General features: G+C 45.2%; 2 protein-coding genes across 7 annotated transcripts in view; one reads left to right on the forward strand and one right to left on the reverse strand.

Moving 5' to 3' along the window:
* bmpr1aa (bone morphogenetic protein receptor, type IAa) overlaps positions 1 to 3792 on the forward strand; it is a 172872-nt gene extending 169080 nt beyond the window's left edge. Inside the window, 1 exon segment of the mRNA XM_085970268.1 lies at positions 765 to 3792. Coding sequence (XP_085826394.1) covers positions 765 to 890 — 126 coding nt within the window. The 3' untranslated portion in view covers positions 891 to 3792.
* The window catches only part of LOC147098492 (multimerin-2-like), a 51155-nt gene continuing 30225 nt past the window's right edge, over positions 3562 to 24491 (reverse strand). For 5 of the 6 annotated variants that reach the window (XM_085970264.1, XM_085970265.1, XM_085970262.1 and 2 more), the window contains 3 exons: positions 17676 to 17840; positions 13036 to 15060; positions 3562 to 5994 (listed from right to left, as the gene is read on the reverse strand). In XM_085970264.1, the coding sequence (XP_085826390.1) occupies positions 5603 to 5994; positions 13036 to 15060; positions 17676 to 17840 (2582 nt within the window). In that variant the 3' untranslated portion in view covers positions 3562 to 5602. The remainder of the gene's footprint in view (positions 5995 to 13035; positions 15061 to 17675; positions 17841 to 24491) is intronic. The other variant, XM_085970263.1, reaches the window with a different exon arrangement.

Here is a 24491-nt window from a genome sequence, read left to right on the forward strand (position 1 = left end):
GAAACTTACATCCCAGAAGGAGGCCTTTCGGCCCATCGGGCCTGTACTGACTCTTAGCAAGAGCAGTCGTATTTAGTCCCACACCCCTGCTTTTTGTCCGTAACCCTGTTTTACTGTGAAATGTGATTGGAATAACTAATTTACAGTATGACCAAACTGTTATGCATACACAAATTAACAGAAGAATACCCTAATCAGCAAGGGGTCGTAAAATAGAATACTAACTCCAAGTCATCATGCTTGTATATGCTTATATATAGATTAGCAACCCAGACAGCAAGGGATCCTACCCGTGTCATTGTTTAGATTGATAAGCTAGTCACTGTGAAGTAGATTACTGACACATTGCATCAGGGTGTGGGGCAGATTTGCTCATTGGCTGAGCGGGGCTGGAAAGGGCAGAGGTGAGAGCAAGTTCCATTTGGAGGCTCGGTAGTTCCTTGGAACCTGCTAGATGAGTTACCTCGTGCTGCTTTCTTCCACCGCCAGCTGGTGAGTTAGACTGGCACAGAGGCTGAGAAGTTTGTAGCACCACAAAATCTTAACAAAGTAGAGCACGCAATTAATTGGGGAGGAGTAAAAAAAAAATGATGAGCTTCAGTTAACTTGGAATTGAACCTGTATTTTTTTTTAGTTGTTAAGGAAACTTGCTTCTGAATGTTAGAACTACAAGGGAGGTAATCCACAGCTTCATTCAATCAGACTCTGCTGTCCAATGTTGTCCTTCTCCAATGATATCCATCTGCTTCTTTTCACCCCCACAGTGTTTAAGAGCAGTCCTGAAGTTGATGTCAGAATGTTGGGCTCATAACCCTGCCTCCCGGTTGACCGCACTAAGAGTGAAGAAAACGCTTGCCAAAATGGTGGAATCTCAAGACATCAAGATCTGATCAAGCCACTAAACAGATGACATTATTGCCCCAAAGAGGGGCATGGACTTCCGGTGTGTAGTTAGAGGGCCGGGCATTCACTCGCCCCAATCCCTTCTACACGCCACACTAGATAGGCTGCTAATAATGACCTTTTGAAGTCAGAACTGCTTCATCCATGGCATAGAGTGGGAAGAATGGACTTCTGATAATGAGCCTCTATGCCATACTTCATAATGGACAGCAACATGCTGAAAAAAAAAGACTGCGTAAGTTAATGCTGTTGGAGTATCTTAAACTTCCTTGGGATTCCTATGTGTCGCTGTCTTTTTCGTGCTCTGTTTGCGGCCCATAGTGGAATGATGATAACTGGCACCTTGGGAACTCTAGGAATGGTGTCTCACAGCCAGGAGATGGTGCTTTCTGTGAAAGCCTCAATTCTGAATGAATTTGAAAAGCTATTGCTGGGAGGTTAATAGTCGCTTTTCCACCTGCTATCTGTAAATGGGGTCAGATGAACAAATCTGCCTTCACCTGTCTTCATGAGCCATGAGGGCATGACAGTTATTTCCCTCCCCCACCCCCCCAAAGTCTTGTTAAATTGGCTAGTTTTTTGGGCATTTGCAAGAACTTTGTGAACGCTCACTACACAGAGTGAGCTTCTGCTGGCGTCAGGTATGAAATGCAATGACAAGGTTTCGTCTCTTGAACCCTGAACTCTTTATGTTCACAGCTAGCTCCACTGCTCTGATTGCACATCGGCAGTCAAGGGATTCATTCTTGTCTCTTTGAAACACAATGTTGCCGCCAAGGTTTACAGAACAGTATGTTTTCTAGGAACTAGAGAAACAGTCATTCTCACACTTTTGTTAATTATGTTCTCCCAGTTTTCTATTCAGCAGTAATTATGTCCCTCTGGTTACAGCACTATCATAACTTAGTGTTTTCGATATTTGCTATTTGAAACCCTAGAGTATTCGAGGAGTTCCATTTTAGGCCACAGGGTGTCTATTTGCTCTGGGGCAAAAGCGAGAGAGAATTTTTCTTGGTCCGTCTGGCTAAAGTCCTCACAGAAAGTCAGCCAGTGCTGAGACAGTGGTGTGGTAAGTGTCTGAATTGCAGCTAGGTTAATCTCCTCGGGGGGCAGAGGGACGGCGAGAGGGATTACTGCCCTTGTATTCTAACAATTCTCCCTACACAAATGCAAAGTGCTATTACTCACGCATACTGCAGGCACAAGTGAAATCCTGTATCTCTTCACTGACAGACTTTCAGCTGATGTAACATGTGTTGTGCTACCATGCCTTAGATTTGAGTGCCAGTATAGACTTGGTTTCATTTCTGTTCCATCAAGTTATCACTAACTACAACTTAAGTGGTATTGCACGTGTTTATTTTCATGGGGATGGAATATCACTGCCAAGGACTCTGAGCAATCCCACCAATCTCCATAATCCATAAAACCGCTCGAGGGTTTTTTTCCCTCCCTTCTTAAAGCTCATTTTTGTTGTTGTTGTTGCTCCACACTAATAGTGACTGTCGGGAGGTGAGTGTGAGCTTCACTGTGTTCCAGAAGAAAACAAGAAGCTATGATGGTGGTGCAAAGTGCTGGTTTATTTTAAACTATGTAATGCCAACTCTTGTGTATTTTATTTCATTTGAGTAATTCCAAACCATATTCATGTATTGATCGATTAATAATTCTGTTAATAGGGGCTGTCTAACTTGTGCCAGGTTCCCAGATGCCACAGTCTTGTAAGATGTTATGTAACATAATGTTTATATCTTGTGTAGTACAGCTGATGAAATCTTGCAAGCTTTTCTTGTAAATATGATAGCCAAAGTAGGGCTTGAGGCTTTTTTCCCCCGGGGGAGGAGGGAGGGGTGAGGAAGATACAGTATGGTCCATTCATATAAACAGGATTGTTTTAATTGCATACCATGCACAGTTGTATACAGTGACGGGCATCTGCACTCCTTGGTTGTCATGTTTACCTTGAATGTGAAAGATGCTGTACCAGTAAGCAAGCTTGTACCCTCGAGTATTTAGCAGTGATACGATTTTGTGACTCCTGCCCAATCAATAATACTGCTGTGCATTGCATTGTTAGCCTGTGTAGGCCATGAATTCTGACATATTGCACTGCAGGTGATGCATTTCAGATTTTTTTTCATGTCCCATATGAAAGAAAATGTGAAACACAATGTCATTGGAGCATTGTACTTTTATGTTTTGAAATCTGCGGTCTTATCGTTAAGTGTTCCTTTTCAAGAACATTCTTGTTGGGCCGGAACAGCTTTTATCATTTTGAACTTGCTGCAGGGAATTCACATCAAGAGTGCTGAATCTTTTTAATCACTATAGAATAATGAATGATTGGTGTAAAGAATGCTTAATAACGCTGCCTGTCCCTGCATTCACCCAGCCCCCTCTGATCATCCATTGTTTTAGTACAATAGGTACAGGTAATCATTTTCACTCATTCCCTTTCTTAAAACATCACCTGCATCTCATTGAGGTGCATTCAGTACATAGAGGAGCAGGAGTCAGTACAGAGGAGAACAGCATTGTCGTGGTGGCGGTACAAAGAGGCCCTGTAAATCTGGGGGGGTGGGGAGAGAAATGAAGTGCCCTGTCCACATCTATTAAGAATGCTCTTGTCTTTCAAAGGAAACCATGCGAGTCAGGGAGTTTGTTTTAAAGAAAGTGTTTTTAATGATTGTGCCTTTTTTCTCAAATCAGCCTGCCTTTATTTTATTTAAAGAAAAGGGAGGAAGACTTCCACCTGCCACCTGCCAGACCAGCATCACCCTATCAATGTGTCATTGTAGCATAGACAAAAGTATGAATCAGAATATTATGAAATCATTTAGTTAGCATATTTGTACATAGCAAATGGACAGACAACAAAGGTTTAAAGCAGTAATGTTACCCTAATGCTTATGTCATTGCAAGTAAACAAAATGATTACCATTAAACCAAGTGTAATGATTTATAAACCTATTTTGTACTGCATCTGATAAAAGGTGCCTTATTAAGTTTACCACAGATTACTTTGCAAGAGGTACATCGTGTACACAGATTATGTCCTGTATCTGACTTTTAAGTAAATAACATTATTTTAGTACACAATTGCTCTGTCGGCTGTGCTTGTTTTTCTTCCCTTGTTCTTTAGGAGGGGTCATCGTACACAGCACTACGTAACTGCTGCCGGATCGGTGGTTATCGTAGGGACCCAAAGGATTTGCTGCAATACCCATAATATGACATATAATTTGGTGAATTCAATACACAAATAAAAACATGTGCCAATTTAGAAATCTGGGGAACAATCAAAATGATTTTACTGATTTTTTTTACACTGGCATACTTGCCGGCTCCTATGATATTTTTCAGGCCGTTCTCTACCCACGATTTGTTTAATTGCTGCAGCTTCGGAGTTCTTGTTCTTCTCTTTAAAAACAATGTCATTTATAGTTGAATCCATGCAGGAAATCCTTCCCCACTCATTGATACTGCTGATTCACCTCACTGAGCCAATTATTCTTTCTTCAGATATAGAATCAACAAGTGTGCCTCTTCATATGAAAGGGAATGAGATAAAGCCACTCGGTTAATCGAAGCTCCTTTCATAAACTCTGTACAATCCGTTCAGTCCTGGATGGTGCATAACCCATTTCCTCGCTAAACTTCCAAGGTATATCAAGCAAATCTAACGAACCGTATAATATTCGGGCAAAGAGCTGATTGAATTTGGAATAATTACATGCTGAGTACATACACAAAATTATCATCCTTCCTGACCAACCCCCCGCCCCACCATGTGAATCTCCCCTCATTGTGGCCATTGCTTTGTAGTCTTATCCTCTCTGACTGCCACTCCCCCAAACTCCCAGCTCCCCCGTCTGCTCGCCACCTAACTGCTTTCACCCTTCCCATTCGTTACAGTTTCTCCCCTCTGTCCTCAGATTACTTCTCATCGAGGAAGCTTTTGATTTATGGTGTAACTTTGTTGGTCCAATCTTCTAGGCCAACACATTGATGGACCCAGCCAATGGTCACGTTTCTTAGTTGGACAGTATGTCAAGAATTTCCTGCTTCAGTTTAAAAAAAAGTACAGCTGGGCTTTTGTTAGAATTTAATGTCTTGTTTTGTAAATGAATAGGGAGAAAAATGTGTGTGTTGATCAGATTTGGAGCTGGCTTGTAAGTGGAAATGTACTTAAGTACAAAATAATGGTGTTTGCTGTGAGAGCAATAGGAGGAGGTCTCTCAGCGAGGTTCTCCCACTGTTGGACCAAGGGTTCTGGAAATGGAAGCTTAGCTAGATTCTCGTGTATAATTTTCCTGAGTGCAATGATGGATTAAGATAGTAAAATCAAAGCGCACGTTGGCGCAGTAGTGGTGTTCTGTGCTACTATTATGCTTACTGTAAATATTAGGCAATAGAGTTCAAAATTTATTATTACTGTAATAGATTGTCCAAATTGGACAACATATTGGTGTAATTTCTGAATCAAATGTAATGCATCTACGGGATCGTGAATAGACACAACCTTGGGGTACTATGAGCTGTAAGACCCAGGGGCACTCTTTTTATAGTGAGTGAGCATAGTGTGACAATGGAAAGGGAGCTCTTCAGCAAGAGTGTAGTTCCTGGATGGAAACCTCCAAAAGTGAATCTGTTAAAATAGTCTTAAGGTTCTTCTATTTTCAGGACTGGTAATGAAACTTTAAGATGTTTTAAATAACAGAAATCCACCAAATGTTGTCTCCGGCGGAGTCCGTTGAACTACAGACCCTTGTGTCACTTCTACCCACACGTGCTGTCCTTTACTGAGCTCGAGGATGGCATAGCCCCAAACCAGGCTGCTGTGCTGCTGCTTTTTTCTGCTATTCTGAAGCGTGATTGTTTGGTTGCCATCAACCAAAAGATAACCAAGTCCAGGCCCATGGCCAAACTCCATGGTAACCACAAACACATAGATGCCTTTGAGCGGAGCTTTGAAGTAATCTTTTTCCAGTGAATAGCCATCTCCGTAGTTCAGGAAGATCTGGTCGAACTTCAAAATCCTGTTTGTTTCTGAATTGTTGGAAAGTCCCACGAAAAATGCAGCCTGGAATTCTAAACAAAAAAAAGAGCAAAAGGAAATCAAGCCAAGCAACTGGTTACTGTTTTTTGTTAGTGCTGTTGGTTGAAGGATAAATATTGGCCAGGACACCAGAACTCCCTGCTCTTTTAATAGTGCCGTGGGATCTTTTACGGCTACCTGAGAGGGCAAATGGAGACTCAGTTTAACATCTCGTCCAAAAGACAGCGCCTCTGTCAGTGCTGCACTGAAGTGTCAGCCTGGATTATGTGCTCAAGTTTCTCGAATGGGGCTCGAACCCACAACCATCTGACGGAGCCATGGCCGACACCTTGAGAGAAACAACAAAAACAACCCAGCAGGTGACCGATGCTAAGAGCTTATCCGTTTCTATCACTTTCCTTGGTGCATTTATACTTATATGCCACCTGGAAAATACGAAGTAATGTTGAGGGAGGAAAAGTGCAGCTGAACAGAAAACTTCAAACAAAAAATCCCAGAAGGTGTTAAAGGCCAACAGTTGCAGCTAGCACTCCGAAGGCAACGGCATAAGTACTGTCAGTGGTCCATACTTAGCCTTGATCTCCCCCTTATAACCGCTAGTAACCCAGAGGTCATGAGTTTAAATTCCACCATGCCAAATTGTGACAATGAATTCAATAAATCTGGTCATTTGTGAGCTAGCACCAGAAAGGTAAACGTGAAGCTGTAAAAAAAAAACACAACTGGTTCACTCATGTCCTTTGAAGGGAGCCTTCCAATCCTATCCAACCTGGCCGAGAGGTGACTCCAGTCCCATATTACATGGTGACTTCTAATGCCTCTGAAGTAAGTAGTCTAGCAAACCTACCCATTGTAAACATTTTCTACAAGGTTCAATAAGAAGAAATTTAGACTTATCTATCAGCAACAACCCAGACGTCATATCAGGATAAGACTATGGCAAACTCATCCCAGTCAAATTCTTCTCACTAAGTGCTTGGGACTGGTACCTAAGCTGCTGGAGCTGTTCCACAGACTAGTCGAGCAACAGTCGGACTTAGTCGTACTCACAGAATCCTATCTATCAGCCAACATCCTATACTCCTCCCTCACCATCCCCGGGTATGTCCTATCTCACGAGCAGGATAGACCCACCAGAGGTGAGGATACAGTCAGCTCAGGAGTGTCAGCTCAGTGGGTAGCACTCTCGCCTCTGAGACAAAAGGTGGGTTCAAGACCCACTCCAGAGACTTGAGCACAAATCTAGGCTGACTCTCCAGTGCAGTACTAAGGGAGTGCTGCACTGTCGGAGGTGCTGTCTTTCAGATGAGACGTTTAACAGTCGTCTTCCCTCTCAGTTAGACGTAAAAGATCCTATGGCACTATGTCGAAGAAGAGCAGGGGAGTTATCCTGGCCAATATTTATTGCTCAATCAACATCACTAAAAAACAGATTGTTTGGTCATTATCACATTGCTGTTTGTGGGAGCTTGCTGTGCGCAAACTGGCTGCCGTGTTTCCGACATTACAACAGTGACTACACTTCAGAAGTACCTCATTGGCTGTAAAGTGCTTTTGGACGTCCGGTGGTCATGAAAGGCGCTATAAAAATGCAAGTTTTTCTTTCAGCATTGACTGCAGACCAGAAATCTTGTAGCTTCTGGTCAAACAAGGGCAAGGAAACCATGTGTTGATCACCACCTACTGCCCACCCCCAACTGATCAATCAGAATTCCTCGCTGTTGAACATCATTTGGAGGAAGCTCTGAGGGAACCGAGAGCACGGAATGTACTTGGGGTGGGGGGACTTCCATGTCTACTAGTAGCACAATCACTAACCGAGCTGGCTGAGTCCTGAAGACATTGCTGCATAGAAAAATGTCCCAAGGCACTTCAGAGGCATAAAATGATAAAAAAAATAGATGTCAAGACAAAGAAGCAGATATTAGGAGAGGTGACCAAAAACATGGTCAAAGAGGTAAAAGAAAATAAAGACTTGCATTTATATAGTACCAATCATGACCACAGGATGTCCCAAAGTGGTTTACAGCCAATTAAGTACTTTTGAAGTGTAGTCACTGTTGTAATGTAGGTAGGTTTTAAAGGAGGAGAGGGAGGTGGAGAGGCAGAGGGGTTGAGGGAGGGAGTTCCACAGCGTGGATCCTAGACGGCTGACGGCTGCCAATGGTGGGCAATGGGAGGAGGATGCACCAAAGGCCAGAGAGGAACAGAGAATTTGGATGGATTGTAGAGCTAGAGGAGGTTAACGCGATAGGGGGGACAAGGCGGAAATGGTGTTAGGGAAATTGACGGGATTGAAGGCCGATAAATCCCCAGGGCCTGATAATCTACATCCTAGGGTACTTAAGGAAGTGGCTCTAGAAATAGTAGATGCATTGCTGGTCATCTTCCAAAATACTATAGACTCTGGAATAGTTCCCATGGATTGGAGGGTAGCTAATGTTACCCCACTATTCAAAAAAGGTGGTAGAGAGAAAACACGGAATTATAGACCGGTAAGCCTGACATCGGTAGTAGGGAAAATGCTAGAGTCCATTATAAAAGATGTAATAGCAGAGCACTTGGAAAACAGTGACAGGATCGGACAAAGTCAACATGGATTTACAAAAGGTAAATCATGCTTGACTAATCGACTGGAATTTTTTGAGGATGTAACTGGTAGAATAGATAAGGGAGAACCAGTGGATGTGGTGTATTTGGACTTTCAGAAGGCTTTTGATAAGGTCCTGCATAAGAGATTAGCGTGCAAAGTTAAAGCACATGGGATTGGGGGTAAGGTACTGTCTTGGACAGAGAACTGGTTGGCAGACAGGAAGCAAAGAGTTGGAATAAATGGGTCTTTTTCCGAGTGGCAGGCAATGACTAGTGAGGTACCGCAGGATCGGTGCTAGGACCCCAGTTATTCACAGTATATATAAATGATCTAGACGAGGGAACTAGATGTAATATCTCCAAGTTTGCAGACAACACAAAGCTGGGTGGGCGTGTGTGCTGTGAGGAGGATGCAGAGAAACTCCAGTATGATTTGGACAGGTTGGGTGATTGGGCAGATGCATGGCAAATGCAGTATAATGTGGATAAATGCAAGGTTATCCACTTCGATGGCAAAAACAGGAAGACATTATTATCTGAACGGCAATAGATTGGGAGAAGGGGAAGTGCAACGAGACCTGGGTGTCCTTGTGCACCAGTTGCTGAAGGTAAGCATGCAGGTGCAGCAGGCGGTTAAGAAGGCAAATGGTATGTTGGCCTTCATAGCGAGAGGATTCGAGTACAGGAGCAAGGATGTCTTGCTGCAGTTGTACAGGGCCTTGGTGAGACCACATCTTGAGTATTGTGTGCAGTTTTGGTCGCCTTATCTGAGGAAGGATGTTCTTGCCATGGAGGGAGTGCAGCGAAGATTCACCAGACTGATAACCTGGGATGGCAGGAATGACGTATGAAGAGAGATTGGGTCAATTAGGCTTATATTCGCTGGAGTTTAGAAGAATGAGAAGGGATCTCATTGAAACTTATAAAATTCTAACAGGACTAGACAGACTAGATGCAGGAAGGATGTTCCTGATGGCCGGGGAGTCCAGAAGCAGGGGTCACAGTCTAAGGATAAGGGGTAGGCCATTTAGGACAGAAATGAGGAGGAATTTCTTCACCCAGAGAGTGGCGAACCTGTGGAATTCTCAACCACAGAAGGCAGTAGAGGCCAATTCATTAAATATATTCAAGAAGGAGTTAGATATATTTCTAAAGGCTAAAGGGATATGGGGAGAAGGCAGGGACCGGGTACTGAATTTGGATGATCAGCCATGATCTCATTGAATGGTGGAACAGGCTCGAGGGGCCGAATGGCCTACTCCTGCTCCTATCTTCTATGTCCAAGGCCATGAAGGAATTTAAAAATGAGGGTGAGAATATTAAGGTACGGGCAGCAGAGTCTGGGTTGAACTGAAGTTTATGGAGGGTGGTAAATGGGAAGTCAGCCGGGAGAGTATTGGAATAATCAAGTATGGAGGTGACAAAGGCATGGATGAGGGTTTCAACAGCAGGTACATAAGAACATAAGAAGTAGGAGCAGGAGTAGGCCATACGGCCCCTCGGGCCTGCTCCACCATTCAATAGGATCATGGCTGATCCGAACCTAGACTCACGTCCACTTCCCTGCCCGCTCCCCGTAACCCCTAATTCCCTTATCAGCTAGGAAACTCTTATCTCCGTTTTAAATTTATTTAATGTCGCAGCTTCCACAGTTCTCTGAGGTAGCAAATTCCATAGATTTACTACCCTCTGAGTGAAGAAGTTTCTCCTCATCTCAGTTTTGAAAGGGCAGCCCCTTATTCTAAGATTATGCCCCCTAGTTCTAGTCTCACCCATCAGTGGAAACATCCTCACCGCATCCACCCGATCAAGCCCCCTCACAATCTTATATGTTTCGGTAAGATCGCCTCTCATTCTTCTGAATTCCAATGAGTAGAGGCCCAACCTACTCAACCTTTCCTCATAAGTCAACCCCCTCCGGAATCAACCGAGTGAACCTTCTCTGAACTGCCTCGAGAGCAAGTATATCTTTTCTTAAATATGGAAACCAAAACTGTACGCAGTATTCCAGGTGTGGCCTCACCAGTACCCTGTATAACTGAAGCAAGACTTCCTTGCTTTTATACTCCATCCCCCTTGCAATAAAAGCCAAGATTCCATTGGCCTTCCTGATCACCTGCTGTACCTGCATACTAACCTTCTGTGTTTCATACACCAGGACCCCCAGATCCCTTTGTACTGTAGCACTTTGCAGTTACTCTCCATTTAGATAATAACTTGCTCTTTGATTTTTTTCTGCCAAAGTGCATAACCTCACACTTTCCAACATTATATTCCATCTGCCAAATTTCTGCCCACTCACTTAGCCTGTCTATGTCCTTTTGCAGGCTTTTTATGTCCTCCTCACTCACTGCTTTCCCTCCCATCTTTGTATCGTCGGCAAACTTGGATACGTTGCACTCAGTCCCTTCCTCCAAATCGTTAATATAGACTGTAAAGAGTTGGGGTCCCAGCACTGACCCCTGCGGAACACCACTAGTCACTGATTGCCAACCCGAGAATGAACCATTTATCCCAACTCTCTGTTTTCTGTTAGATAGCCAATCTTCCACCCATGCCAGTATATTACTCTCAATCCTGTGATTTTTTATCTTGTGCAGTAATCTTTTGTGTGGCACCTTGTCAAATGCCTTTTGGAAGTCCAAATACACCACATTCACTGGTTCCCCTTTATCCACCCTGTTTGTTATGTCCTCAAAGAATTCGAGCAAATTTGTCAAACATGACTTCCCCTTCATAAAACCATGCTGACTCTGTCCGATTAAATTATGCTTATCCAAATGTCCTGTTACTGCTTCCTTAATAATGGACTCCAACATTTTACCAACCACAGATGTTAGGCTAACTGGTCTATAGTTTCCAGCCTTTTGTCTACTTCCCTTTTTAAATAAGGGCGTTACATTAGCAGTTTTCCAATCTGCTGGGACCTTGCCTGAATCCAGGGAGTTTTGGAAAATTACCACTAATGCATCCACAATCCCTACCGCTACTTCTCTCAAGACCCTAGGATGTAAGCCATCAGGTCCAGGGGATTTATCTGCCTTTAGTCCCATTATCTTACCAAGTACCACCTCCTTAGTGATTTTAATCGTGTTTAGCTCCTCCCCCCCCCTATAGCCCCCTGTTTGTCCAGTGTTGTGATATTTTTAGTGTCCTCTACTGTAAAGGCTGATACAAAATATTTGTTCAGCGTTTTTGCCATCTCCATGTTCCCCACCACTAATTTCCTGGTCTCGTCCTCTAAGGGACCAACATTCACTTTAGCCACCCTTTTTCTTTTTGTATAACTGTAGAAACTCTTGCTATCTGTTTTTATATTTTTTGCTAGTTTACTTTCATAATCTATCTTCCCTTTCTTAATTAATCTTTTAGTTATTCTTTGCTGTCTTTTAAATGCTTCCCAATCTTCTATCCTCCCACTAGATTTGGCTACTTTATATGCCCTTGTTTTCAGTCGGATACTATCCTTTATTACTTTACTTAGCCACGGATGGCTGTCTTTTACGCCCCTTTTTCCTCAGTGGAATATATTTTTCTTGAAAGTTGTGAAATATCTCCTTGAATGTACACCACTGCTCATGTACCATCTTACACTTTAATCTATTTTCCCAGTCCACTTTAGTCAACTCTGCTCTCATTCCTTCATAGTCTCCTTTATTTAAGCTTAGTACGCTGGTTTAAGATCCAACTCTCTCACCCTCCAACTGAATTTGGAATTTAACCATGTTGTGGTCACTCATTCCAAGGGGATCCTTTACTAGGACATTTTTTATTAATCCTGTCTCATTACACAGGACCAGATCTAAGATTGCCTGCCCCCTGGTTGGTTCAGTAACATACTGCTCAAGGAACCCGTGGGCAGATGCGGGCGATGTTACGGAGATGGAAGTGATACAGAGTACATAGGGCTGGAAGCTCAGCTCGGGGTCAAATAGGAGGCTGAGATTGCAAACAGTTTGGTTCAACCTGAGACAATGGCCAGAGGGAGGGGGGGGGATGGAATCTGTGTCGAGGGTACAAAGATTGGGTAGGGTCCAAAGACAATATCTTCCCAATGTTGAACTGGGGGAAATTGTGGCTCATCCAAGACTGAATATGGACAAGCAATCTGACAACAGAGAGGCAGTGGATGGGTCGAGGGAAGTGGTGGAGAGGTCGAGCTGGGTGTATGTGGAAGCTGACCACAAGTCTGCAGATGTTGTCGTGAAGGGGCAGAATGTAGATGAGGAAGAAGAGGGAACCAAGGATAGCTCATTGGAAGCCTCCAGAGGTAATGGTGCAAGAGTGTGAAGAGAAGCCATTTCTGGAAATGCTCTGGCTATGATCACATAGGTAAGAGTAGAACTAAGTGAGGGCAATCCCACCTGGAAAACAGAGGAAAGGCTTTGGAGAAGGAGGGTGAGCAATCGTGTCAAAGGCTGCAGAGGAGTTGAGGAGGAATAATGCACCACAGTTACATTCACAAAGAACGATGCACTTACCCTGTACAGTTGGGATGCTATTTTTGTTGACTGCAGTTGAAGCATTACCATAAATCTCCAGCTGTTTGCCACCATGGTGACTTTGCCTGTGCTGTTTCCTCATTCGCTTTGAGCCAAAGCCTCCTCGTCCAATACGGAATGTCCCATTAGAAAGGCTGTCAACACTGCCAGTGAGCTTCTGAAACACAGAGATGTGACTTTCAAGAAACAGTTTCAAAGATGACACGTCTGACTGCAGAGTCTCCACTGACTTTGTAAACAGTTCCTTCATCTGTTCCAAGCTCCGATTGTAGTAAGGGTCTTTGTTATTACAATGAGACTCCAGTTTAATTACTTTCAAGTTCAACATCTCAATATCTTTTTTAATGATTGATATTTCACTGGCGTCATACTTTGAATCATCCATCTGTTGTTCTTCTACTGCCTCATGGTTTGGTTCCATATCTTCAAGGGAACGCTGGTCTCTGTCATCTACTTCTGAAGAGCTTTCCTTCAAAAAGTTTTCTTCGTCATCAAAACCAATTAATTCCCTACTTTCATCATTTGACCTGTCTTCTTCAAGCACCTGCACCCTCTTGTTGAGGCTTTCCAAGATTATTTTATGGGTAGCAAGGCCTTTCTCTGTCTCATTAAGGTTTTGATACAAAGTGCTAACAGAAAGCTCCTGGAGCTCTATTGCACCCTCAGGTGTGATCTCCAATATGTCTTGTCCCAACAAACTCTCCAGAACGACTGTGTGCCTCAAAGCATCTTCCAAAAGGGAACTGAAGGAGCTATTGAGGTATTTGATGTGAGCGTCCATGGTAGTATCCAACTTCTTCAAGTGGCTAATTTCTCTCATAACCATGGTGGAATTCTTCTTTAGTATTGTGATGTCTTCAGTTAAAGCGTTGTTTTCTTCTTGCTGCAAGTACTGGAGGTCCTGGGCTTGTTGACGAACTTGTTGCAAAGCCATGAACAGATCTTGAACAGAATCATTTAAGTTACTGCTCAGGTCCAGCTCTTGCTGTTTAACACCATTCAGATCAAAGTACATCTTGTCCATAAAGTTACTGGCATTCCTCAGGTTATCAACAACCAAGCCATAATCCACAAGTAACTTTTGACAGTCGCAAAGCTGGTCATCTTCTAGCGTGCTATACAACCGCCGACTCAGTTCTTGCACTTTATTGTCAAGGTTGTAAAAAAGTTCCTCGTGACCTGAACTTCGATGGTTAAAGGAAACATTCAGTCCCAAAAGGTTCTCTGTAAAACCCACACTGGTCTCTTTCAGTTTTTGGTTCATCTCGCTCTTCAGGCCAGCCACCAGTTGTGTGCAACGTGATTCCTGCTTCTCCGTCTGTTGTTGGAAATCGGTCAGCTGATTTGATGCAGGATCACATAACCCGCAGATTCTCTTTAAATGTGTAAGATTCCTTGAATGGACCTCAACAGTTGCACTGAGTTGGTCAAAGTCCTGTTTTGACGTTCCCATGTCTTGGTGGACAGCTTTCGAGTTGCACGATGAACATGGTTTTGGACCTTTGAGGTCAGCAATCTTTGCTAGACTTTGATTTAAAGTGTAGACTTCTTGCCATAGTCTGTCTTGGTCTTTCCTCATCTCAGCTGTTGTGTTATCTAGAAGATGCGATTTCATCTGAATCATCTTCTGGCTGCGCTTGACTTTTAGGTCTGTCTCTGTTTTAATCGTAGTTAGGTTGTGGTCAAGGTTAACCTTCTGAGCATGCAATTCTTCATTTATTTTCTGTTGTTGATCATTCAACATGTTCTCAATTTTCTGCAGTTGCTCTGTGTTTGCGTCCAGTTTTGATTGTAACTTAGTGCTGAATTCCTCCAGTTCCCTTTGAGGCATTCGCTGTTTCGAGAGCTCATTAATATTCTTCCTATTGACCTCTATACCTTGCGATAGATTGCGCACCATATCGGACAGGTCCTGCAGGCTTTTGTTGAAGCTTGTCCATAAGGAATGAAGGTGCTGTCTCAAGAAATTTTCAATATGAGGCTTTATATGAAGCACTGGAAATTCTGTAAAACCAAAAAAGGTTGCATGTAATGTAAAATAAAAGACATTTTAGCTGACCATCCAACCCTCACAACCCTCCATGACATTCAACAACAGCCATGATTTGCATTTTTATAAAACCACCTGTGTGAGGAAACAGCTCAGAGCATAAGGAAGACTGCTAGATGCTGAGGAAAGCCAAACGCACGATCAAAGTGATTTAAGAAGCCTTTAAGAGTAATAGCAAGCTGGTGTGGTTGAAGAGAGTTCCAAAGAGGATGACCTCAGATGGTGGAGCTGGACTGAGCAGTAACACAGAGGATGCAGAATGGAATATTCTCCCGGGGAACATCAGTTAGATAAGAGGGTTGGGTGTGCGTTAGAGACCAAGGAGAGATTTAAAATTGAAGACAAGGATTTTGTAGTCGTTGCCTTGGAGGTCAGGAAGCCATGATAGAACAGCGCCATCAGGGATAATGGGAGCATAGGCCTGGTGAGAGGCAGAACTCCAGAGATAACATTCTAGAATAAGTGGAGTTTGTGAAGGATGGATAAAGAGAGTTGGTGAGGATGGCATTTGAGGTGTTAACTGTAAAGCGATGAAGGTATAGATTAGAATGTCGGCAGTGCAGGGAGAGAGGTGAGCAATGTTATGGAGCTGGGAAAATGCAATTTCTCCCAACTCCATAAAACTTGCATTTATCAACTAACCATGGGCAGCACTAGGGCCATTGACTAGTTTAAATCTACTTTTGTCATGTTTGTATTTATCTTGCGTTTCATCTCATGACGAGCATAAAAGTGCCTCCGACTGATTACAGTATTGATAGTGCAATAGTGTCGTCCAGTCACTTCGTTCAGTTCTGAATTTGCAGGATTGCTGTCAGACAGAACTGGAAATTTATCCCCTACTTTCTTGGATGTTCCTGTCCCTCACAACAGTTCTAGCATAAAAAGGTGACCTGAGAAATGAGCCTTCTCTTTTGGTGTTCTGAAACTAGCCACCAGGAGGTGCAGGAGAGCAGCCCTTGTCTCCCATTCAACTTTTTGATTAATTTTAATAGTTGCAGTGAACACCAAGTGCCTTTAGGTGTCACTGTTCTCAAGGATAAAATCTAGTCATCAAAGCTGACAATATTCTCTGTGGAACGTGTCCAGCTCTTTTTTGAATGCAGTGAATTCGCACTCACTGAACTGCCAGCAACATAGAACCTTACAGAAGGTGGCTATTCGGCCCGTCGTGCCTGTGCCGGCCCTTTGAAAGAGCTTTCCAATTTAGTCCCATAACCCTGCAGATGTGTCCTCTTCAAGTCTGTGTCTTTTGAAAGTTCCAATGGAATCTGATTCCACCTCCCTTTCATGTTCCAGAGATCGACAACTCTCTGCAAACACGAGTACCTCCAAGCAGCTACAAACTTCTGTATTTGGGTAATTTGTATTTGGGTCCCCTCGAGTCCTCCCTGATCTATCTAGCTCAAATAGCCTTTGGATTAGACCCGATCTCGGTGTATTCATCATTTTAAAGACCTCAATCAAATCTGCTCGATGTCTATGTTCTTGAAGTAAAAAGGCCGCAGCTCGCTCAGCTTATTGTGGTAACTCGGAGCCCTTAAACTACATTTCCATCCAGTGCAGTGAATGAATCTTTTCCAGGACCTCTATTACCTCCCCACATGACTGGACCAAAACAGGACAAACCTTCCCACTAATGCTTCCATACTCCGTTCCCAATGCTCCCACACCCCACACCCCAGCCTCCCTCCCACTCACACCCCAGCCTCCTCCACCGTTCTGCCCCACTGTGCTCTTGTACTCCAGGACCAGTCTACAAATACTATCAACCCCGGTGCCCCCTGTCCCTCCACCATGGCCAAGTACACAGTATCTGTAACCAATCTCCCAGCAACCTTCAGCCAGGAATGTCCTACCACCATTTTATTCTGTATCCTGGGCTTTAGACATATAATTAAAGGCATCGTTAAATGGACACACAGTAAATATCAGGGCCGCTTGATTTACAAGTTCCACGCATATATTGACAGTTGTAGAATTCAAAGCCGATAATACCACTTGCTGTCCTATAATACTGTGGTCTGTAACCCCTGAGAGTCAGTGGTGCTGATGATATACTGTATGTTGCCTGGGATAAAGCGGTCAGTTCAAATCCCACCATGGCATTTAGAAAATTTGAATTCAGTTTAACAAATAATCTGGAATAAAAAGCTGGTGTCCGTAAAGTGACCATGAAGCTAGTGGATTGTCTTAAAAACCCAACTGGTTCACTTTAGGAGAGGAATCCTGCCCGGCCTGGTCTATATGTGACTCTAGTCCCACACCAACGCTTAACTGCCCTCTGAAGTGGCCTAGTAAGCCGCTCAGTCGTATCAAACCACTATAAATAGTGGTTCAAGAAGGCGGCTCACCACCACCTTCTCAGGCCAACTCGGGATGGGCAATAAATGCCGGCCTTGCCAGCGACGCCCACATCCCAAGAGTGAATATTTTAAAATTCCCCAACTCCCGACGCGCAACACCAGGGGAGATCCAGTAACAGCTGCCGCTGGAGAGGCTCCGACAGCCCAGGCTCAGAGCATTGCCGAGATGTTTGTTGGTACCAGAGACTAAGGCTGGACCGTACCTGTTTTGTTTTCTTTGCTTTCCACCGAGGGATTTGTTTTCCTCAGGTCATTCAGCAGTTCTTGGAAAGCCTGAGTTGAGGCAGTGGTGACAGAAACGTCGTCCTGTAGGTGATGCAGCTGCGAGTCCTGATCTGGCAGGTCGTCGAGCGGCATAACGGGTTCTGCTGCAGCAAAAAGGAATGGAGATCAACGCACGAGGCAGAACACGCCTTCAAGAACAGTTTCTACCCACAGGCAGTGCGCCTACTGAACTGCTAACCGCACTGCCCCACATACCATAGTCACATTCTCCCTCCCACCCTGGAACTGTATATCGCATGAACCATGAGCGCACAAGAACATTCTTGATCACTGAACTGTGTGCACATAGGACTCTTGTACCTCAACCTTAACTTATAACTTATATAACTTATAACTCATTTGTACATCACACACTGCATTTTAACTTATACTTATTTATATAAATTATACTTATACTACCATATACTTATCATATTACATTACTATTACTTCCAGTGGTAACAGAGGCTTTTTGCATTATTCATCATATCCTGCAACTTGGACTGTCATTGCTATACTTATTTGCTTATTGTTTCTATATTTATACTTGTTTTTACTTTTGCTTTTTAGATTTATACTTATATTGTGGGAGTGAGTGGGGAATAAGCATTCCATTGTACCAGTTACATATGGCAATAAAATAATCTTGAATCTTGAATAACCGCTCACTGCCGAGCCTCCACAAAGGCTTGTACAAAGGCAAAATACCGCGGATGCTGGGAATCTGAAATAAAAACAGAAAATGCTGGAAATACTCAGCAGGCCAGGCAGCATCTGTGGAGAGAAACAGAGTTAACGGTTCAGGTCGATGACCTTTCGTCAGTTCTTTCGTTAACTCTGTTTCTCTCCACAAATGCTGCCTGAACTGCTGAGTAGTTCCAGGATTTTCTGTTTATATTGCACAAAGATTTAGTGGGTAAATGCAGCATTAATTGCGTTACCAAAAAAAGACCAAGGTCCATTGAGAGCCCCTTCTACCATCCCGATAGCCGCATGATGCAATCATAATGTTGACTAATCACAGCGATCAATCTCTATCAATGAGTCCACAACAGACCCTGACGTGAGGTGAGGAAAACCCCCAGTGGTGGGAGAGCTTTGGGAACCAGAGGTCCAAAGTCACCTGTTCCTGCCAAACATGCTACACTTACCACACATCATTTATTTTATATATTTGTTCCTGGGATCTGGGCGTCGCTGGCAAGGCCAGCATTTATTGACCGTCCCTAATTGCCCTTGAGAAGGTGGTGGTGAACCGCTGCCTTGAACCGCTGCAGTCCGCGTGGTGAAGGTACTCCCACAGTGCTGTTTGGGAGGGAGTTCCAGGATTTTGACCCAGCGATGATGAAGGAACAGCCGATATATTTCCAAGTCAGGCTGGTGTGTGACTTGGAGGGGAACTTGGAGGTGATGGAGTTCCCATGCGCCTGCTGCCCTTGTCCTTCTAGCTGGTAGAGATCATGGGTTTGGGAGGTGCTGTCGAAGAAGCCTTGGCGAGTTGCTGCAATGCATCTTGTAGATGGTACACACTGCAGCCACGATACACCAGTGGTGGAGGGAGTGAATGGTTAAGGTGATGGATGGGATGCCAATCAAGCAGGCTGCTTTGTCTTGAATGGTGTCGAGAATCTTGTGTTGTTGGAGCTGCACTCATCCAGGCAAGTGGAGAGTATTCCATCACACTCCTGACTTGTGCCTTGTAGATGGTGGAAAGGCTTTGTGGAGTCAGGAGGTGAGACACCTGCCGCAGAATACGTAGTCTCTGACCTGCTCTTGTAGCCACAGTATTTATGTGGCTGGTCCAGTTAAGTTTCTGGTCAATGGTGACTCCTAGGATGTTGATAGTAGGGGATTTGGCGATGGTAATGCCGTTGAATGTCAAGGGGCGGTGGTTAGACTCTCGCTTGTTGGAGATAGTCATTGCCTGGCACTTGTGTGGCGCAAATGTTATTTGCCACTTATCAGCCCAAGCCTGAATGTCGTCCAGGTCTTGTTGCATGCGGGCATGCACTGCTTCATTATCTGAGGAGTTGTGAATGGCACTGAACACTGTGCAGTCATCAGCGAACATCCCCACTTCTGACCTTATGATGGAGGGGAGGTCATTGATGAAGCAGCTGAAGATGGTTGGAAAGGTCATGACTCAAATTATTCATATACTGTATCCCAAAATAGTATTTTCTGAAAGAAATCGATCTAATTTGCATTTGAATCAATACTAACTGCTTCCACCGTCTCCCTAGAGAGTCTGTTCCATAGATTGACCACTCGCTCACTGAAATATTTTCTGGAATTTTAAGGAGGAAGGCGGGTTGGGGGTAGGGGGGCTCCGAGGTGGTCGAGAACAGATTTCCCGTAGGCCCTGCCCACTTTAACGGCAGGCTCTGATTTGCATGCAAGTCCTCGGTTTTCCACCCGCAGCCAGCCAGATTGAGAGGCTGGCTGGCACCAGGTGGGTAGGCCTGCGGCACTAGTCACGGCTGCACAGAGGGGGGGTGGGAGAGTTCGCGGGGGGGGGGGTGCTGGGCCGCTGAATGGGATAGAGGATAGGGGGTCAGGCCGGGACGTTAAATGGATCCGGGGGGGATCAGGCAGAGGATTGGGGGTGGGGGGGGATGAGAGGATCGGGGCCGGTGATTGAGGGGTGCAGGTGGGGGGAGTCAAAGGGAAGATCGTGGCCAGACTCCGCATCATTGCTGGAGGTGGGGAATGCCTGGGGGTGTGAGCGGAGGCCTCACGAGGGGGCCTCCAATTGCAGGGGTGGGTTTGGCAGGGACCCTGGATCCAGGAGGTAGGTATAAAGCCACTTACCTGCTGGATCCAGCAGTCACCGCCTTGCTGTAACTGCCGGATTTTGCGAATTGTGTAAAACCCGTCTGTTGTGTATGTGCCTTTAAGTGAAGAACTGATTCTATACTGCAGTACCGGCAGTGACCACCCCTGTATATAAAGCCATAGCAGGCTTCTGTATTTCAGTCTTAAGTTACCCTCTGTTCAAGTAAACACCTGTTTTATTGTTCTCCTGCAATCCGTGTATTATTTATACTCCGACATTACACTGGCGACGGGCAGGTTCGAACTCACCTGCAGTACTGCATCACCTCACGGGGATCTTTTCCCTGAAGAGAAGCTTCTTGGAGGTCGAAGTCAGAACGGCGGGTGTCGACCGCGGGCAACCGCCCAGGGATCCATCGGAGAGTTGCAGGGGAGGCTGTGGAGAGCTGGGCCTGGCTTCCCCAGTCGAGGTGTTCCAGCAAGTCGTGCTGGTAGCAGGTAGTGCGCTGACCCTTCCGGACTGCGGCGGGCTCGGGCTCGATCGAGCGGCTCTGCAAAGGGGCCGTGCAGCGTTGTCGGGAGGAAGAGAGAGAGAGGGTGGAGCGCACAGGGCACGGTCGGTGCTCAAGAACAGGGCAGCGTGGAGAGGATAGAACGCGGGGAAGGAAAAGTGATATGCGCCGAAGCCGCGGGTCGCCGCCATTACCCTGTAGAACGCTAGGAGCAGCGTGGCAGCAAGGGGAAGAAGGAAAAGTGCGGGAGGCGCCATTTTATTCCATTGGGGAAGAAGAAAAAGCGCGGGAGGCGCCATTTTAAATCACTCTAGATGCCGAAGAGTGGCAGTATCACTGCTTTCGACAATGAGGTAGAAGACTGGACCACATATGTGGAAAGAATTGAAGTGTACTGCAAGGCAAATGAGGTGGCCGATGGAAAGAATTAAATTTGATGGGCGCGAGAACGTACGGCCTATTGCGGAATTTAATTACCCCAGCTAAACCAATGGAGAAAAGTTTTGAAGAGATTGTTAATATCTTACAGGAACACCTAAACCCTACACCGCTGCTGATAGCAGAAAGATTCAAGTTCCATAAAAGAAACCAGCACAAAGATGAGAGCAATGCTGACTATCTTACGGAACTACACAAGTTATCGAAGCACTGCCAGTTCGGAGCAGGACTGGCAGACACCTTGCAGGATAAGTTTGTCTGCAGGCTCCAGAGTGAAGGAACCCAGAAACGACTACTTTCGGAAAAGGACCTGACGCTAGAACAGGCTTTCAGCATGGCAGTATCCTACGAAGCAGCCGCACGGGGAGCTGCGGAAATACAACAGAAACCACAGGAATACAGCGCTAACGAAATGGCGTATGGAGCAGAAAAGTGCTATCGCTGCGGCAGAACAACCCATGATCAGAAGGACTGCTGGGTTAAGGACAAAGTATGCAGGCAATGTGGGAAAATGGGACACATAGCAAGAGTCTGCAGGTCGGGAAAGAAAACCAACACTACAAGAACTACTAAGGAAAAGTACAAGAAAGTAAAGAAATTGACAGACAGTAGTTCGGAAGATCAGGAGAGTGATAAGGACTCCAGAAGCAGGAGACTAAGTTGTCTAAAGTTACACAACGTGATCGCAAAGGAGGATCACCGAACCATTTGGGGAACCATTTGGGTCACCCTCATGATAGCAGGGTCCCCAGTAAAGATGGAATTGGACACGGGATCAGCCCTAACTGTCATGAATCGACGAGACTATGAGCGGCTATTCTCACACATACCCTTGAAGGACACGTCCATTGTATTGAAGACATACACAGGGCAAAAAGTCTACCCCAGAGGAAAAATAAGGGTGCCAGTTGAATACAACGGCAAGGAAACACAGAAACTGTATCTATATATACTACCAGATGGAGGACCACCATTATTGGGACGTGAATGGATCCGAAAAATACAATTGGATTGGCATTCCATTCAGGCGCTAACTGTGACTGATAAAAAGGATGATGACGTCACACCTGGACGACTGTCAAAAATTCTAACTGACGCGAAAGAGGTGTTCCAACAAGGACCTGGGACTCTAAAAGGAGTAACGGCAACGATAAAAATCGAAGATAACGCAAACCCAAAATTTTTTAAGGCCAGACCGGTACCTTACGCGATCCGCCCAGCCGTTAAAGCAGAGCTGGAGAGTCTGGAGCGTTCGGGTGTGCTGTCCAAGGTGGACTGGAGCGAGTGGGCCACACCCATCGTTCCTGTAATGAAGAAATCATTGAGCAGCACGCCTGGGGAACCGAAGAAGGTTCGCATCTGTGGGGACTTCAAGGTAACTGTGAACCCAGTCCTGCACACAGTACAATATCCACTCCCACGGATAGAAGATATTTTCGCCTCACTATCTGGAGGGAAACGCTTTACAAAGATTGATCTGGCCCAAGCGTATCTACAAATGAGGTGGAAGAAGCGTCTAGGAAATACCTCACGATAAACACTCACAAAGGCCTTTACCAGTACAATCGACTGGTATTCGGGGTAGCATCAGCCCCGGCTATTTGGCAGAGGGCGATGGAACAAGTCCTGCAAGGGATCCCGGGGACCCAGTGTTATTTGGACGACATCCTGGTTACGGGCGAAAATGACAGTGAACACCTTGCCAACCTGGAGCAGGTGCTCACGAGATTACAGGAATATGGGCTACGAGCCAACCGCCCCAAATGCGAGTTCTTCAGGAGACAAATCTCGTATTGTGGCCACATGATTGATGAGGAAGGGTTGCATAAGTCGCCGGACAAGATTGAGGCTATAGTCAAGGCTCCAGCACCGGAAAACGTGTCGCAACTGAGGTCGTTCCTCGGGTTGGTGAACTACTACCATAAGTTCTTGCCGAATGTATCCACAATTCTGCACCCACCGAACGCCCTACTGCAAACTGGAGTAACATGGAAATGGAGTGATGAGTGTAAACGTGCCTTTCAGAAATGTAAATGCCTAATCACTTCAAAAGAAGTATTGGCCCACTACAATCCAACACTACCGATTCGGTTAGCATGTGATGTGTCTCCCTACGGCATCGGAGCGGTGCTGTCACACAAATTCCCTGACGGTTCAGAGAGGCCAATAGCCTTTGCGTCGCGCTCGTTAACCTCAGCCGAGCGTAACCACGCCCAGATTGACAGGGAGGCCCTCAGCCTGGTGTGGGGGGTGAAGAAGTTCAATCACTATCTGCACGGGCAGAAATTCACCCTACTGACTGATCATCAGCCCCTGGTCTCCATTTTTAACCCAAAGAAGGGCGTTCCGGTGATGACGGCGCAACGGCTGCAAAGATGGTCACTTTTTCTAGGGGCACATCAGTACGACATAGAGTACAAGGGTACGAAACAGCATGGAAACGTTGATGGGCTGTCGCGCCTACCATTGCCTACGGTAGAGGAAGCACCTGCAGTGGACCCTGTTGAGATATTCCATGCGACCATAGTCGAATGTCTACCTGTTACAAACTCAAGTATAGAGAAGGAAACCCGAAATGACCCGACACTCTCTCGGGTCTATGATTTGACGGTGAAGGGATGGCCAGCACATGGCGACTCACTGTTGCCAGCGTTCTCGCCAAGGAGAGAACAGCTGTCAGTGTGCCGGGGGACCTTGATGTGTGGATCCCGAGTGGTAATTCCACCCAAGTTGAGAGATAGAGTACTCAATGAGCTTCATGAGGGTCATCTGGGAGGGGTAAAAATGAAGAGCCTAGCCAGGGCGTTTGTGTGGTGGCCGGGAATCGATAAAGAAATCGAGGATATGACCAAGAGATGCACAGGATGCCAGAAGGTCCAAAACGCTCCACCACAGGCCCCGCTACATCCATGGGAGTGGCCCTCATCTCCATGGCAATGGGTACACATTGATTTTGCTGGTCCATTTATGGACTCAATGTTCCTAATCGCTGTGGACGCCCATTCAAAATGACCAGAGGTCATCAAAATG

The sequence above is a fragment of the Somniosus microcephalus genome, chromosome 29 (genome assembly GCF_052327205.1).
Source record: "Somniosus microcephalus isolate GS21.2 chromosome 29, FLI_Smic_1.0, whole genome shotgun sequence".
Lineage (NCBI taxonomy): Eukaryota > Metazoa > Chordata > Chondrichthyes > Squaliformes > Somniosidae > Somniosus > Somniosus microcephalus.